Source organism: Acanthopagrus latus, chromosome 1 (genome assembly GCF_904848185.1).
Source record: "Acanthopagrus latus isolate v.2019 chromosome 1, fAcaLat1.1, whole genome shotgun sequence".
NCBI classification, from domain to species: Eukaryota; Metazoa; Chordata; class Actinopteri; order Spariformes; family Sparidae; genus Acanthopagrus; species Acanthopagrus latus.
The window spans coordinates 20,057,976-20,072,847 of NC_051039.1; the positions used below are offsets into that span (position 1 = coordinate 20,057,976).

The 14,872-nt window shown below is 41.4% G+C and overlaps 1 protein-coding gene across 4 annotated transcripts in view; it reads left to right on the plus strand.

Annotated features, from left to right (window-relative positions):
- The window catches only part of prkcaa (protein kinase C, alpha, a), a 146,817-nt gene extending 135,760 nt beyond the window's left edge, over positions 1–11,057 (plus strand). For all 4 annotated transcript variants that reach the window (XM_037098137.1, XM_037098159.1, XM_037098148.1 and 1 more), the window contains one exon: positions 5,847–11,057. In XM_037098137.1, coding sequence (XP_036954032.1) covers positions 5,847–6,011 — 165 coding nt within the window. In that variant the 3' untranslated portion in view covers positions 6,012–11,057. The remainder of the gene's footprint in view (positions 1–5,846) is intronic.
- Positions 11,058–14,872: the final 3,815 nt, after the last annotated feature.

The following is a 14,872-nucleotide window of genomic DNA, read 5'->3' on the forward strand; positions in this document are numbered from 1 at the left end:
AAGAAGATGAGAGGCACAGGCTGCTGCGACTTGACTGAGCACGTCTGCCTGTCCTCTTCTAGCTCGCAGGACATAAGAGGGAGGATTCGTAGCTTGTTTATGTTTTTGTTATATTCTATTTGATTATTTATTTCCTTATTAGGGGTCAAGAGACTTTGTAATTTCTTTCACATTTTCCCTAAAAGTTGTAGCTCATGTCAGCAGATAGAGGGTCGAACACATTTGGGTTTTTGTATTAACGTCTGTAATTGCTTTGGGCCTTTCAAGTAAAAATGCTTTTTTATAATCATCGGGCACTACTCATGATCGACACCCTGGTGGTATCATTTTATTTCCAGGTGCCAGGGTTAGGGTTAGGGGTTAGGGGTTAGGGTGAGGGTTAGGGTTAGGGTTAGGGTTAGTATGGCAAACAACTAAGGAAAATGTATTTCTTCAGACAGAAATGTGAACTATTTGATTTGTTCTAATTCAACAGATGTGTGAATATTCGAAAATCATGACAGATCCCCTAGTTGAACCAAAACTGGAGATGTTCTAAATAATCTTATTTTGGACATCCACTTCTTGAGAAAGTGTATACAGCCAAACCAGTGGTCACGTAAGGATTTATCTTTAGCTTTCTGCACCTGTAACGGCATGGATTCAACTGTCCTTTGTCAGTCTATCACACGAAAACCAGCAGTGTTAAAGGTGGACTGTGTAGTTTCTGGGAAGCTACATACAGCTTTACTCTGTCTATATTTGCTGGACCGTTCTAAATAGCCACCATTCTGGTCATAGTGCACCTTTTAATGACATAGGAAACAGAATCTCAAAGATTCCTACTTGGAATTCACTGAAATTCAGTTCTTACCTAATTAAAATTCACTTCCCCGGATTCATATCTAAGAATAAACCTCATTGCTAAAGACTATGCTAACATAGATCAAAACAAAACAAGGAGTTCACAGATTATGACAAGAACAGATAGCTCCCAGTGGCCTCAGGGTAGAAGGAGGTAGAGAAAAAGAGAGACGGAGAGAGACTCATGCGCAACTCTTAATGGAGGCAGGCGCTCATTTACCATCCTAAGTAGCTGAGTGTTCTTTTAATATGCTTGACTGCAGAGGCGTGCACGTCTGTATGTGTGCACAGAGAGAGAAAGAGAGAGAGAGGCAGATTAAAGATGAGAGAAAGTAGGTCAAAAACCCATGTAGGACACTATGTCATTGTGTATGGGACGATGTATCAACAAGCATAACGGCTCATAAGGGTTGGCTGAATCACACAGTGAGACAGAGGAGATGTAGGACCAGCCCCCGCACTTTTCCAAAAGGGCAGCTGCATGTTTGCGGAAACGTCGTGAAGGCAGCGCCGCAGATTCTCCGCGGTTCATAAGCTCATTTTCTCCCTTTGTTCTCGTTTCGCCAATCTTCTGAGCGCCATTTATCTTATGAGAGCGGCTCATAAGATGCGGTTTCTTGTCTCCAGCACTGTGACACTCTTTCACCCCAAAAAATCTCCCAGCACTCAGTGGCGTGAGAATTGAACACAGCACGGCAACTGCTGCCCCAAACCCTGCTATACCCAGTGTCACAAGGAGCAACTGTTTGGTGATCCGGAGAGAGCGACATCGTGGTGCTGGAAATTGTCGACGGAGTTCAGAGTGAAAAATGTGTTGCTTCACTTGAGCAGCGGATGGTCAGTGATGGATAGGAGAAGACAGTTGTACAGAGGGACAGCAGTTGAGGGACGCTGGCGATTACCCATCAGGTATCTGCTGCGTGGGAAAAGGGAGAGTGCATTCAGAGACAACACACACATTCACAAAAAAGCCACATTCATCCAGCAACCTTGGAGTGTGTGTGTCCTGCCTTCTATCCACTCTGGCAGGGTGGTAGTGGCTTGGAGGGAACAGCACCTGTCAGCGACAAAAGTCATTGGAGGACAAGGAAAAAACACAGACCTTAAAAAACGTTTTTAATGTTCTGCTGTGTTCACTTCTGTTGATCACGTGACATCTGCTCACTGGCTTCACTGATTACAAAAAAAAGAAGAAGAAAATGAAAATAGAAATGACAGTACCTTGTACCTCAGTGTGTTTGTTTGACAAACACAGACTGACATTCCTAAACACACAAAGGCTGACGGGTACACACATAGATGCACACGTAAAAACCCACATACACACACACACACACACACACACGCACTCACACACACACACACACACACACACACACACACACACACACACACACACTTCCATATGATGATGTCTTGCTTCTGAATGTAGGGCAGCAGTGGATATGGCCAGTTAGTCACAAATTAGTCAACAGTCTCAGAGCCAGGTCACAGTCGGTCTCAGAGTCAAATACAAACAACTGAAACAGACTGAAAGTTATTAAAAACAAAGAAGAAGATGTGTTTAATGACATCTATGAAGTCGTCCTCATTTTCACTCTCACTTCCAAACAAATCATCTTAAACTGTGGATCAGTGGAGGTTTATTGTGGTAGTGGCAGTTTCTGGAGGGTACTGAACTTGATTAAATCTGCACTGTATTCTCCGTCACAGGGGTCAAGTGCAATCACTGCTGATCTGTAGTAATAGGACTCATCATGCAGAAAAGGGTCGGATGTTCTGAAGTGAGAGAGAAATTTCTGTGCGCTGGGTTGTTAATAAGAAGTAAACAAGTTGGGTGAAGCAGAAGTCAGTAAGATGCCAAAACAGCTTTGCTTGCAGCCGTGTTGAAAAAAGTGCAAAACATAGTTAGAAATGCCTCTACAAATGACACAAGATATTCTGCCATCTGCCGTCTCTTCTCTGAACAAACGTCAGCTTACATTTTAAAATTACTTCAAAAATAACACAGTCAGTCACATTAGTTCAACAAGACACTTCCCACGTGATTATCTAAGTTATTTCGGCAAACTTTTTTGACCAAGAGAGCTTTTCCACATCCTCTAAATCTGTAAAAACTGGAATCTAAAAAAACTTTCTCTGGAGAGAGCTAATCATTGAGTGTCCCTGGTGCTTTTGTGCTGTACTTTTTCAATGCTTTTTCTGGATAGTACCTGAAACTGTGATGGAATGTTTTATGAAATATTGCCTTTGCAGTCACAACCGCCCTGTAATTTGATGGACCTGTGTTTACTCCGATGAGAGTGCTGCGAACGCACCCTCTGTCTTCTTCATCAGTTGCAGCTGCACAACCAAAGGAACATTAAGGCTTATCATGTGGTACACTGGGTTCTTGCATACTGTGTGTGTGCGCGCGTGTGTACGTGCGTGCGTGCGTGAGTGTTTGCTTGCATCAGTGTAGGTGAGCTCAGTGTGTAGGTGGACTGACTGATGAGGATAGAGAAGGATGTTATGTTGCAGCCCTCTCCCTCTCTCACTCGCTCGTCCGTCCTGTTGTACGTTCTGTCTCGTTTCTCTGTCGTTTTCTCCACCGAGGACGAAAGAGTCTCATTAAAGATCGAACAAAGCTCCTTCAGTCGGGGCGTCACTTACTTAACAAACCATATCTCAGTGATAAATTACAGCCTTTCTATGTTGATGCCACATTATGTCACAGGATCTACAGTAAACACAGGATCTAATCTAGAGGTTTACAAGACAGAATGCAAAGGCTTGGTGGACTGATTTTTGATCAATATGTGGCAAAACAGGGCTAAATTTGTATGATATCCCATAACTGGGTGTGGTTGGGGCTAGTCTCAGTCATGCCAAATAAAATCGTCTTGTTTCCTCTCTTTTAATAGAGTGGTAGGAACGCTAATGCAAGCTGTGACAGAGAAAACACTCCTGAGCAGATTTTCCACAAAAGCTAATCCTAAGAGGATACAGATAGCTTTAAGTGGCAGGCGCATAAAAACACCGCAAGCAAATATGCAGCACCATAAATAAGATTAGCTTGGAAGGAGATAAAACAGCTGGTTTCCATGAGCTCTGGTCCCATTGACATTGCCTGGAAATGTTACAGACGTTGGTGTAGACATCTTGAAATGTGTGCACCGCTTGGTAAAACAATTAATATAGCATGCTGGATGTTGGAGCCTTGCAATAAGTTGAGCAGATGCAGATGTCAGTAATCACGCGTGACCTCTACACACTTTACTTGATCCTTCAAAGAAACACACATAGAAGTGTGATCCACAATACAAACAATGGGATCAACCATAAGAAGACACATGTGCTGTATGAAATGGTAACACTTCTCTTGCAAAAAGTTATATCACTTTATAGAACGGTGCTGCAGGAATAACATAGTTTTGAAGGCTAACCTGGAAATTAGCAGCATCCTGGACCCTTGGACAAAAAAAAACATCTATCGGATTTTTGAATTGGATTTTGGATTATTGCAGAGAAGAGTCTCTGTGGCAAGCACAAGATATGATGTGAGGTAATAGTACCAGTTGGAAACTGCTTTTGTGATTTTAAATTGCTAGAAGTTAAAAGTAGACTGTGCTGCGATCACATGACTAAAACATCAACAGTGCTAAGCGTCTAGCTACAACATATTCATAAAATGAAAAACGGATCATACTGTGTCATTCATCCATGAACATTATTTGGACGGCCATTATAAAGTTGCAAATGAGGATAATAAACCTTTACACTCGTTTGGTAAATGGTTTAGAATAACCATTATTAATAAAGACAAACAACAGTCTAATGATTGATTGATTGATTGATTGATTGATTGATTGATTGATTGATTGATTGATTGATTGATTGATTGATTGATTATAGAGGGTTGCCCAAACACCAACTCAATATGAATGCCACATGCAGTATCACTAATCTAACTCTAGGCTACTTTAGCCATGTGTGTCCAGGTAGGACTTTTTTCAGTCAGGGTGAAAATCACTGCAGCAACAAAATGAGATGCAGGCTCACATCTCCGAACATGCACATGACCTTCCTTTGCTGAAAGATTCCGCCATGTGACATGATATATTTCCATGTCTTTGATTTAATTGTATTATCCTCTCATCACACAAGCCTGAGAACACTTCTGACACCTCTTGTTAAACACTGACAGCATGCCTCCCCCTAACAGACATACTAATTAACCCCTTTGTGACCTTGTAGCACATTGATGCTGTCGCCGTTTTTGTTGGAGGAATTGTTTCATTCACCTGTAAAATAATTAGCTGTGCCAGCTGAGGGTCGAACGTACATGTGAGCCAAGATAAAGAAGCTGCATCGCATCAGGTTATGAGGTCAGAGCAACAACACAGCGTGCCACTTTGCAGAGAGGTCCTGACACCATTTCCTCTCAGACAATCAATCCTGAGCCTTGTTTACTGGAAACTGCATTGCTGTTTCACAGCTGTGCCAGTGTTGCTTTGGTATTCAGAAGAGTGCACTGTGATTCAGGTGAATGAGATATAGAGCATGTAATCTGATGTTATGAACCTTTTACTGCATGCAGCAGTGGGAAAAGTGGGGGATCAGGTGTGAAATGTTCTCCATTTGTATGTAGGACAGAGGGGGGCAGGAGGAAGATGCATTTTTATCCACAATCCAGAAAGTCCACAGGTTGATGTGGGAGACCTCACAAATGTTGCTTCTTGTACTGTCCATGCACATTGTCCAGTTGCTCAGCACAGTGTGATTCTTTTCAGAAATATGAATGATGATGACAATGGTGGTGATGCGTGTCCTGTGCTTCCAAGAAGTTCAAAACTAATTCTGCTGAATGGCTCTTGCCTTCGCAGAATTGCCATGCGCACACCTCCGCCAGCGCTCCAGATTTTTCATGTCTGCTCTGTCTTGTCGGTCTGCTTTGCACTCTTCGTCTTGGTAACACACCTAATGTCTAAACTTCCCCTTTCCTCTGCCTCTCTTTTCTACAGTGTGGCAAAGGAGCAGAGAACTTTGACAAGTTCTTCACACGCACCCAGCCCCAGCTCACACCACCGGACGAGCTGGTCATCGCCAACATCGACCAGGCCGAGTTCGCAGGCTTCTCCTTCATCAACCCGCAGTTTGTGCACCCGTCACTCAGTAACAGCTTATGAAAAGGACGGGGGAAACTCTCTGAAGAGCCTCCCTGTTCACTGACTGACCACAACTCGATCAAGGCCCACTCTAAACCTTTATGTGTTGGTTTTATTCAAAAGCAGCAATCTAGGGTTCTTATCTGTTCTGTAGGATATGTCTGCCAGTATATATTATTTAGATTAGATCGGGCCAAGGCCATCACAAGAAATGATTTCCTTTTGTAGACAAGGACGTCCTTCCTTACCACTGCAATTTGTATTGACGGTTTACCATAAGTGAAGGCACAGAGACAGAAGGGTGTCAGGATTTTTGATCTAGAATGTGATTGAATTAAGAGAATGAATGAATTGACACCTGTATGTGATAAAATCAACAGTGGATCATCTAAAGCATGGGTTTGATGATTAGGGATAATAAGTCTGTGCAACCTCCCATGCTCACAGATCTCAATGGATAAACATTGTCTACTGTGCGGGTCACTTTTTATAGATACAATATAATATCATGTGATGACCCAATGAGGCTTTGTAGACACCATAGCCAAATAGGAAGGACGGGTGGTGCAGGCGTTGAAACAGCACCTTGTGATTCAGTTTTTCCCTCAGTCATGTTTACAGTTTTCTTCCCCTTTGATTTCACAGTGATGGTGTAAAATTCTATTTTAGTACAGTTTGATTCCTGCCAATCTCAACTTCCAGTGTGCGTAGCAAATCAGCATCAAGAAAGAACCTGTAATTACTTGATATGCAGCCTGTACAAACGCAGATATGTGAGACACATGGACATGAGCATGTGTCAGGATTTGGTTCCACTTTGTCAAAACTTAACTTAGCTGAACTGTTTTACCTTTTAAGATAACAATTCACATATTTTCTAGCCCTAACTTGAGCTGCAGATTGTCTACTTCCCCCTGTCAATAATCTTGTGGACACTATGTGGACACACAGGAAAGACTAATCACTTTGTAGGCAGTGGCAAGATGTTCTTATATCTACCTTGAGATAAAAATCAACCCTTAAATGTTTACAGTTTGACATGTTTTAAGATTAGTCAGTGTTGACCACCGTCTGTGTCCCATGCTTTGCCCATAACTCTCATAACTGGTCATAAATGTCTTCACAAAAGTAGTAAAGACATTTTGACAAACAGTTTTTTTCAATATAACATTCTGTCAGTGTGTATTAACCATGCAATGTTAGAGTGCATACAGTATCAGTGCCCTCGAGCGTACGTAAAACATCTGCTCTAGACCCAGAACACACAGGTTGCAAATCAGAAGAATTGTCTCTGACAGCGCTGTGTCGTCCTGAGAACAAACTCGTACGTCCACACAATCATTATCATCATCCATTTTGGTTTATGTAATTAATTGTTTAATGTCTTTAAAATTAGATTAGTTTCTACCCTCCTCTTCTTTTGTGATCTCATGTGTTTCCATTAGATCAGATTATTATTTTAGTGTTTCCAATATCAGCGCATAACTCCTTTGTAAATAATCATGAGTTATTTAAAAAAGAGTATAGCAAGTTACACTTTTTATACCAACACCTGAATGTGCTTTTATTACATTAATTATATAAACCAATATTTGTATGTGTAAAAACAACTAAGAAAGTAACCCAGTACAGATCAACTTTGTAACAGCTGGACATCTTTAATAGAGTCCAGATTTAGCAAGTTGTGAAATATATCTGTTCTATTTGTTTTTGCAGATTTATCAATTCTTTTTTTTTTTCTTTTCTTTAGTCATATTCAATGATTTTGAGTACAAATTGTATGTTGACTGGATGCGTGTCTGACTGTTGACTGTCCTTGTGTGTGTGCATGCTGTTGGTGGGCATCCTTCATGCACGTGATCCACTATATGCTGCATGCTACTAAGTATATTACACGAAAGATCTCCAATGTAAAAGTGATACTCTGCTCTAAATCTCACCTTAGAGGTACAATTTCCCCCATGTAGTCTTGAAAGTTTGTACCAGTTTTGTCCTTTTAGAGTAATAACAGCCATGGTTATATTAAAGGTGCGGTATGTACGAATTTTTGTTTAAAACATTATAAATAAAATGTTAAACTAGACAAACAGAAAGGATCAACATAATGCAGAGAAGTAGGCGTTTTGACAACATGTAATAGATGAACGTGTTGTGCTGCAGATATCTACTGAAATTGGTATCTAACCTACTAGCTCCGGCCCCTTCTCTTTCGAAATACCACTACATGGCTAACTAACTAGTTAACGGCAGCTACGGTTAGCAGCAGTTAGCTCTTACTTTAGTGATATGCTGCCTCCTACTTGTTTGGAGTATGAATTTGAGAGGTGGCCAATTCGTTGCAGTGATCACAGTGGATTCCAGCTGTTCACCTGAGTCCTCACAAACAACCCACATTCAGCTCATTTGTCGCTCCAGTCAGGCCTATTGGATGTGAATGTCTGACATCCAAATTTCAGATTTAGGGTGGAGTATCACTGTAAGCACATAATCGTTCAAGGTATCCATTGCACACCACAGTCCGGTACCTTAAGAGTGCTGATATTAGACTTGTAGAGTCTTAGCTCGAGTCTTTTAGAGGTGACTGCAGGATTGTGTAACTCAGCCACACACAAACCAATGACACAGTCTTGCGACGGGAATGAAGCCATCTGAATGTGTCGGCTCATTTGTAAACTACAAAAAGAACGCAGATCTAGAAGAAGAACATAGAAGAGACATTTACCATAGCTTATACATTTGAATAGATGCTAATACTAAACCTACTTTTTAAAAGACTTTCCTGAGGCATAGTCCCTGGTTGTAGATCGGTGCTCCTGCCTGATATATGTATATTATGGCCAGTGGGTCCTCTTGTCTTTACCTGTTTAGGGGCGATGTGAAACACTGAACCCAGATCTGTGGTGCGTCGCTGGACCAGTGGGACCACTCGCTCTGTAGAGTCTCGTGAATGGAGTTTATGTTTTAATCTTGATGTCATATTGTTGTCATTTGTTGTCCTTTTTGTTTTTGTTTTTTTTGTTTTTTGCTTTTGCTGTTGTCAGTGTTGTTAGTTTTATTTCTCCAGCTTCTGCTCAAGAAATTCAGGAATGCTTCAGAGGATAACTCACATAGGAAAACTCACATCTGACTGATGTACGTAGGAACGTAATATTTTCTCTATGTTTTTTATTGAAGTCGTGCTCTCCTGCCGTGTTTCCTAAAGTATGTAACCTTTTGCATGTGCCAAACCTGGAAAACGCCAGAACCCGACAATAGCAGCGTTGCACTAGCTTTAGTCACGTGGATGACTCTCTGTGGCAGCTGCCTAAAGCCACACCTGCTGTTCATGCCGCATAACATATACAGTAGCATGCTGCCATGAGTATACCAGTGCACAATGTGTCAGTACACTTCACGATGCCAGTCAGTTTGATAGACGACTCGACATACGCCGGCACTGGATGTTCCTGCCTGTCTAGCCTCGGGCACAGTTGTCTCGTTCAGCTCATGGAGCGTTTTGATTTAGCATCCAGAGAATTTCACAGGTGTGAGAGAAAATATTCCTTGTACATACTCGGAGTTTACTCAGCAACAATCTTGCCCTGGTCTTAGCCTGACTTGCACCTCTGTATGTGTTGACTTAATGGTCTAGGTCCATCCCTTTAATAGAATCTCTGCTGACTTGCTTACCAATCTGCTGTCTTCTTAGAAATGTTTCCAAAATGTCACAGTCAGTGTGGGCATGACAATTTTTTTTTTTTAAAAATTACTTACTCTCCCCGTGTGTGCCTTTCCCAACTTGAACAGATACAATGTACATCCTCATTGTTCTTTTCTCTGATCTGAACTCTCTACTCCATTTTGACTCCAAATCTTTTCCCCTTCGCTGTATTTTTAATCAATTGTCAAAGTAGTTCTCTTCTTCCTTTTATCTTGCAAATGAATGAACATCAGTAAAAGTCTGTAAATCATGAAATTTAAGCACATTTTGTTGACCCTTGTAGTCATAGAACTACATCTCGACTCATCCTCCTGTGTCTGCCTGCTTTACCTTAACCTCCCTGTGCCTATTAATGACTGAATGATCTAGTGAGCTAATTAATATCTGTATCGACGATATCAAAGGATGATACCGGGGATGGTGAAGGGAAAGTGAACGGGTGATTGATGGGGTGAGGTTGAATGAATGAAAGGATAGATGATGATGGCTTGTTGGAAGGTCAGACCCCTGTGCCTGGTCACACTGAACCATCCCGCCCTCACCGTCTCTCCGTCACTTCCTCAGTGCCTGGGCCGAGTCAATCCATCATCTTATCGACAGCGTCCTCCTCCTTCCATCCTTTAAGCCCCATCAGGTCAGGACAGCAGTTGATTTTTCTTGTGCGGCTCAATCAGCACGGTCGGCATCAATTCCGTCTTTTCTCTCTCTTGACTCCCCACCCACACACCCACACCCCAGAGGAATTAGCCGAATTGTATTTGGTCTTTTGCTTTCTTTACAGTCGATTTGTTGTCCTCATCTTTTTGTTTTTAATTGAATTGATTAAGAACGCCAGAAGATAATGAAGGAGCTTAAAGGTTTTATCTTAAATGGAAGGTATTTCAAGAGAGAGAGAGAGGTCTGTTATGATTTCTTACCATACTCCTCACTACTTGTTTGCTGTAGATGGGTCCTGTTTAACGTCTTTCTTCGTCGTAGTTAGTCATTGCTCTCCGCTGTGTCCTGTTCGCTGCAAAAAATGAGAGAGCTGAAGTGAGCTGCCATCTTTTCTGGCCATACAGAGCACCGGATCAGTAATGTGCGGGAATGCCTTATTCCTTAACTCATACAGTAACATGCTCTCGAACTCGCCTCTCTTTCTTCATTTATAATCTCAGCAGCCCTGTCCTTGTATATAAATGGGTTACAGTAGATATCTACATAGACTGTAAAAGAAAGAATATATTGTATTTTGCAAATGGTGTATGTTTTCTTTCCTTGTCAGCCTGAAACCTTTAAAACGAGTCCGAGCTACTTACCTTGTAATTGATTGTGTCATTTGTACCTAATGTATGATAATGCAAATAAAAAAAGAAAAAAATAAGATCCATACGTCTGCAAGGGAGTGTTTTTTTGTTGTTGTTGTTGTTGTTGTGTTTTTTTGTTGTTGTTGTTGTGTTTTTTTGCCATTTGTGACTCTGTATTGAAATGCACTGTATTGTGGTTTACCTCCGGTACACTGTGGTGAAGATCATGGGTTTCCTCTTGTTTGAGATACGGTGCATGTTGATCTATTTTGAGAGGCGTCTCAGCGGCAGTCACCTGGTGTTACAGTGCACACATACTCTCTCTCTCTCAGGATTCCTCTCTCAAAATTTAGCAACTAATTTCAGCCCAGTCTTGAGCAAAAGCATGTAAAATGGGAGCAAAAGACGACTGTGATGGTAAGATCCAAAAGTTCTACTCAAGGGTTAGGGTGGACAGATTTATGAGTCACAGGGCTTTGATCAAAAGACCAAAGCATCCAGTAGTCATAAGGAAATAGTTATTTTACCCAAAACATGACATTTTCCTGCATCTAACCAAGTAGTTTTGGAGTTTTTAATTTGAAAGTGTTTGTTATCGCTACTCAAAGGGAATATTACATAGACTGGTGCAATAGCAGGTTGAGTAACTTCAGCGATTTACACTTAAAAGGTCCAGTGTGTAGGATTTAGGGGGCTTTTTTGGCAGAAATAGAATATAATATTTATGACAATGTTAACATCACTAAATTATCCCCTGAAATAGAAGTGTCATGATATATCATACTGATGATAATTGTGATATTTGAAAATGAAGTATTTATATTTTAATTATACACAACTGGTAATACTGTGTAAACAATCCATCACCTCTAATACCATTTTGTTCCATCCTCACGTTGCCACAGCAGGTGACAGTAGTTCACCTTAACCCTGGTTGTCACCCGCCAGAAAACAAAATAAAGGATCAGAGTGAGTTAAGTGCTTCCACACAAAATGGTGTCATCAGAGACCACAGACGTGAGCGATTTAACCCACAGTTCGGGTGGATTTCATGATGATATCATTATCATAAATAGTCTTGTAGTGAAAATCTGATAATGTGACGGACCAAACCTGAAACTAAGAAATTGCTTTGTTTTCATTTGGCTACAGTGCTGTATATCAGCCACTGGTCTGTCAGAAACATCCTCAACTTTTTCTCCTTTTTGTGACACACACAAGTTGAACTAAGGACGCTGAGTCTCCCCTTGATTCCAACGCTTCTGTTTACATGCTGTGTGCTCATGTGTGTATCGCCCCTCACTGGAGTATTATGCCTGGCGTGCTGACAAAACAACACTTTGCACCTGTGAGACATAAGCCTATCAGACCAGTTTTCATAGCATGGGTGTTTGAATGCTTTAATACGATTATGCACACTGATGTATGGGGGCATGAACAAGTGTGTTCTCCTGTGCATGCGCAAAGGTGTGAGCTTATGTGGGGGCGGTGGGTCGATTTTGTGTCTGTGTGTTCCAGGTTTCTTCATCAGCTGGATGGCTGAGCTGGAGTCCTGGTGCTCAGCGGGGGGTGGGGGGGGATGTTAGTGATGGGAGACAATAGTGTAGCGCTCACTGCTGTCAGGTGTCATCAGGGTTTACTTGGACTGAGAAGCATCAGCAGCAGGTCCTGTCTAAGGCTTGACTGACACTGACAGATCGCTGGTACACTTCAGTTGAATGGGGCTGAATGCACACCTGGGGCTTTGCTTTATGCATGCGGAGGAAATATGTGGAGTCAATTTAAGGGCTTTGCTGAGTTATTGGGTGCTAAAATGGTTGGCTTACTGACTGCCTGTCACAACAAAGCAGTGTTTTAGCTCAAGCAAACAGATGCATTCTCTTCACGGAACAGAAGCTGCAGATGTAACAATTGCAGTCCTTCCCTATGGTATAGATTACAATGTGAGGTACATCCTTATTTTTTCTCATACAGCAGCATCTTTGCTTTTCTGCTGTCCAGACAGAATTTAGAAATGGTTTGCTCATTTCAGTAATAGATCATGAGAAAAAAATACTCAAAGAAAATAAAATAAAAATAAAGATAAAAAATGTTTAAAAGACATTCTGTCCAGCCCCACAAAGAACAAAGCCAGGTTAAAAAACTAAAAATAGCATGCAGTTCTTGCCGCTGGTCCCCATTATTGTATTGATCACTGAAAAGTTTTCCACTTATTATCTCCAACCTTGACCTCTCCTCTGTTTCGGACTCTCCTCCATCTTGTTTGGCACAAAACTCCAGCCACTGTACATCTCCTCAGACTCTTCACTTGATAGCTTTCATCCATCTTAGTGATGTTTTTTCAAATGAGGGCCTGTAATTATTCCTTTTTGGCAGGAGGCCAGTGTCCTAAATGGTGGCTGAGAGCAATGTGAAAGACTTGTAAGGTTTTACAGCACGTTGGGGTTTATGGAGCCTGTATTACAAAAGTTTTCTGTCCTTGCTCTCCTGATCTTGAAAGTCAAATGAGGGAATTATGCATAAGGAAATCCTTCCAGACGGCCGTCCTTTCACGTGTTTTCAGACGATGCATGGCTGCCATGTGATAGGAGAAAAGCCCTGCAGTATGTTTACTGTGGAACCAGCTGGTGTGATAGCCGCTATAACACCTAAATGTGTTTCAGTCCACTGCTTTCTCTATTATTCTCCCTCCACACACACACACACACACACACACACAAACACAGCATAACTTCTGCTGTTGTTAAACTACCAGAGCCAGGTCATATATATGTTTTTTCTTCTACGACTGCTATGCCCTTAAGTAAAACAGATGCTTTATCATAACAGTTTGATGCACATTGGTATCTTTGCAAATAACGACTTAGTCTGGGTGTATTAAAGAAGCTGGATGAGTGTTTTATGTTTGGGTTATGTAAAGAAAGAAATTCTGCATGTGGCTTTTGCCCTTAATTTGCAGCAGAAAGCTACAAATGCTCTCCTCTCCTGTCTCTGAGAAGATCAGTTGAAGATCAGTATGAAGAACCTATGAGACATACATTCTTCTGTACATAGTTCATTGCCATGTGCAAATCATGCTGATTAACTTTCAAAGCCTTTGAAGGACAAGGAACGACATATCATGCTTATTTTCAGGTTCATTCTTTTATTAGGAGTAACTCCTAGAAACGGTTTACATGCTTTTAGAACTCCAAAAAACACATCAGCTATACAATTCTTATGGGCCAAACTAACTGTTACGCTATGAATAATTGTGTGACATGATGATGTGCAGTGGTGTGATATCAACAAGTCACAGAATTAAGACAGGAGAGTGGAGCATCTGATGGTGAGAACTTCAAGCCTTTTAACTTTCAAGATGCACAAGAATCTATGTAATGCACTGAGGGAAAGTAAAAAAAAAAAAAAGTTAAAAAGTATAAAAGCTCTCCTTTAAGAAAACTTTGCTTCACCTTGCTCTGGTCAGCAAGTGTTCAGTATTTCCCAAACACCTGAAGGATGCCAAGAAAGTTCACCTTAGCTGTTCAGCTTGGAAGAGCCTGCATTTTGCTGCTGGCTCTGATGTTCGATTGTCAGAGCAGAGGAGAAAACAGAAGAGAGGATATGTTTGCTTCAGCAGCATACAATGATGATACAGAAATAAGCTTCCAAGTGAATAAGTGGCACAAAATGGGATGACAAAGGTCCTGATGAGGTCAGCATCTTTCCTGTCTGATGAGGTCATTTAGCGGTTATGCGAAAGAGTCTGAGCCAAGCTGATGACGGCCTCTTCATTCATTCCTGCCTGTGATTATAGTCAGGAACAAGATGTGGTGGTTTGTCGAACACACATGGGATTCACAAGATGCTTCTAAATGAATGAATGAATGAATGCCTGTATGCTCAGAGAGGGTTTG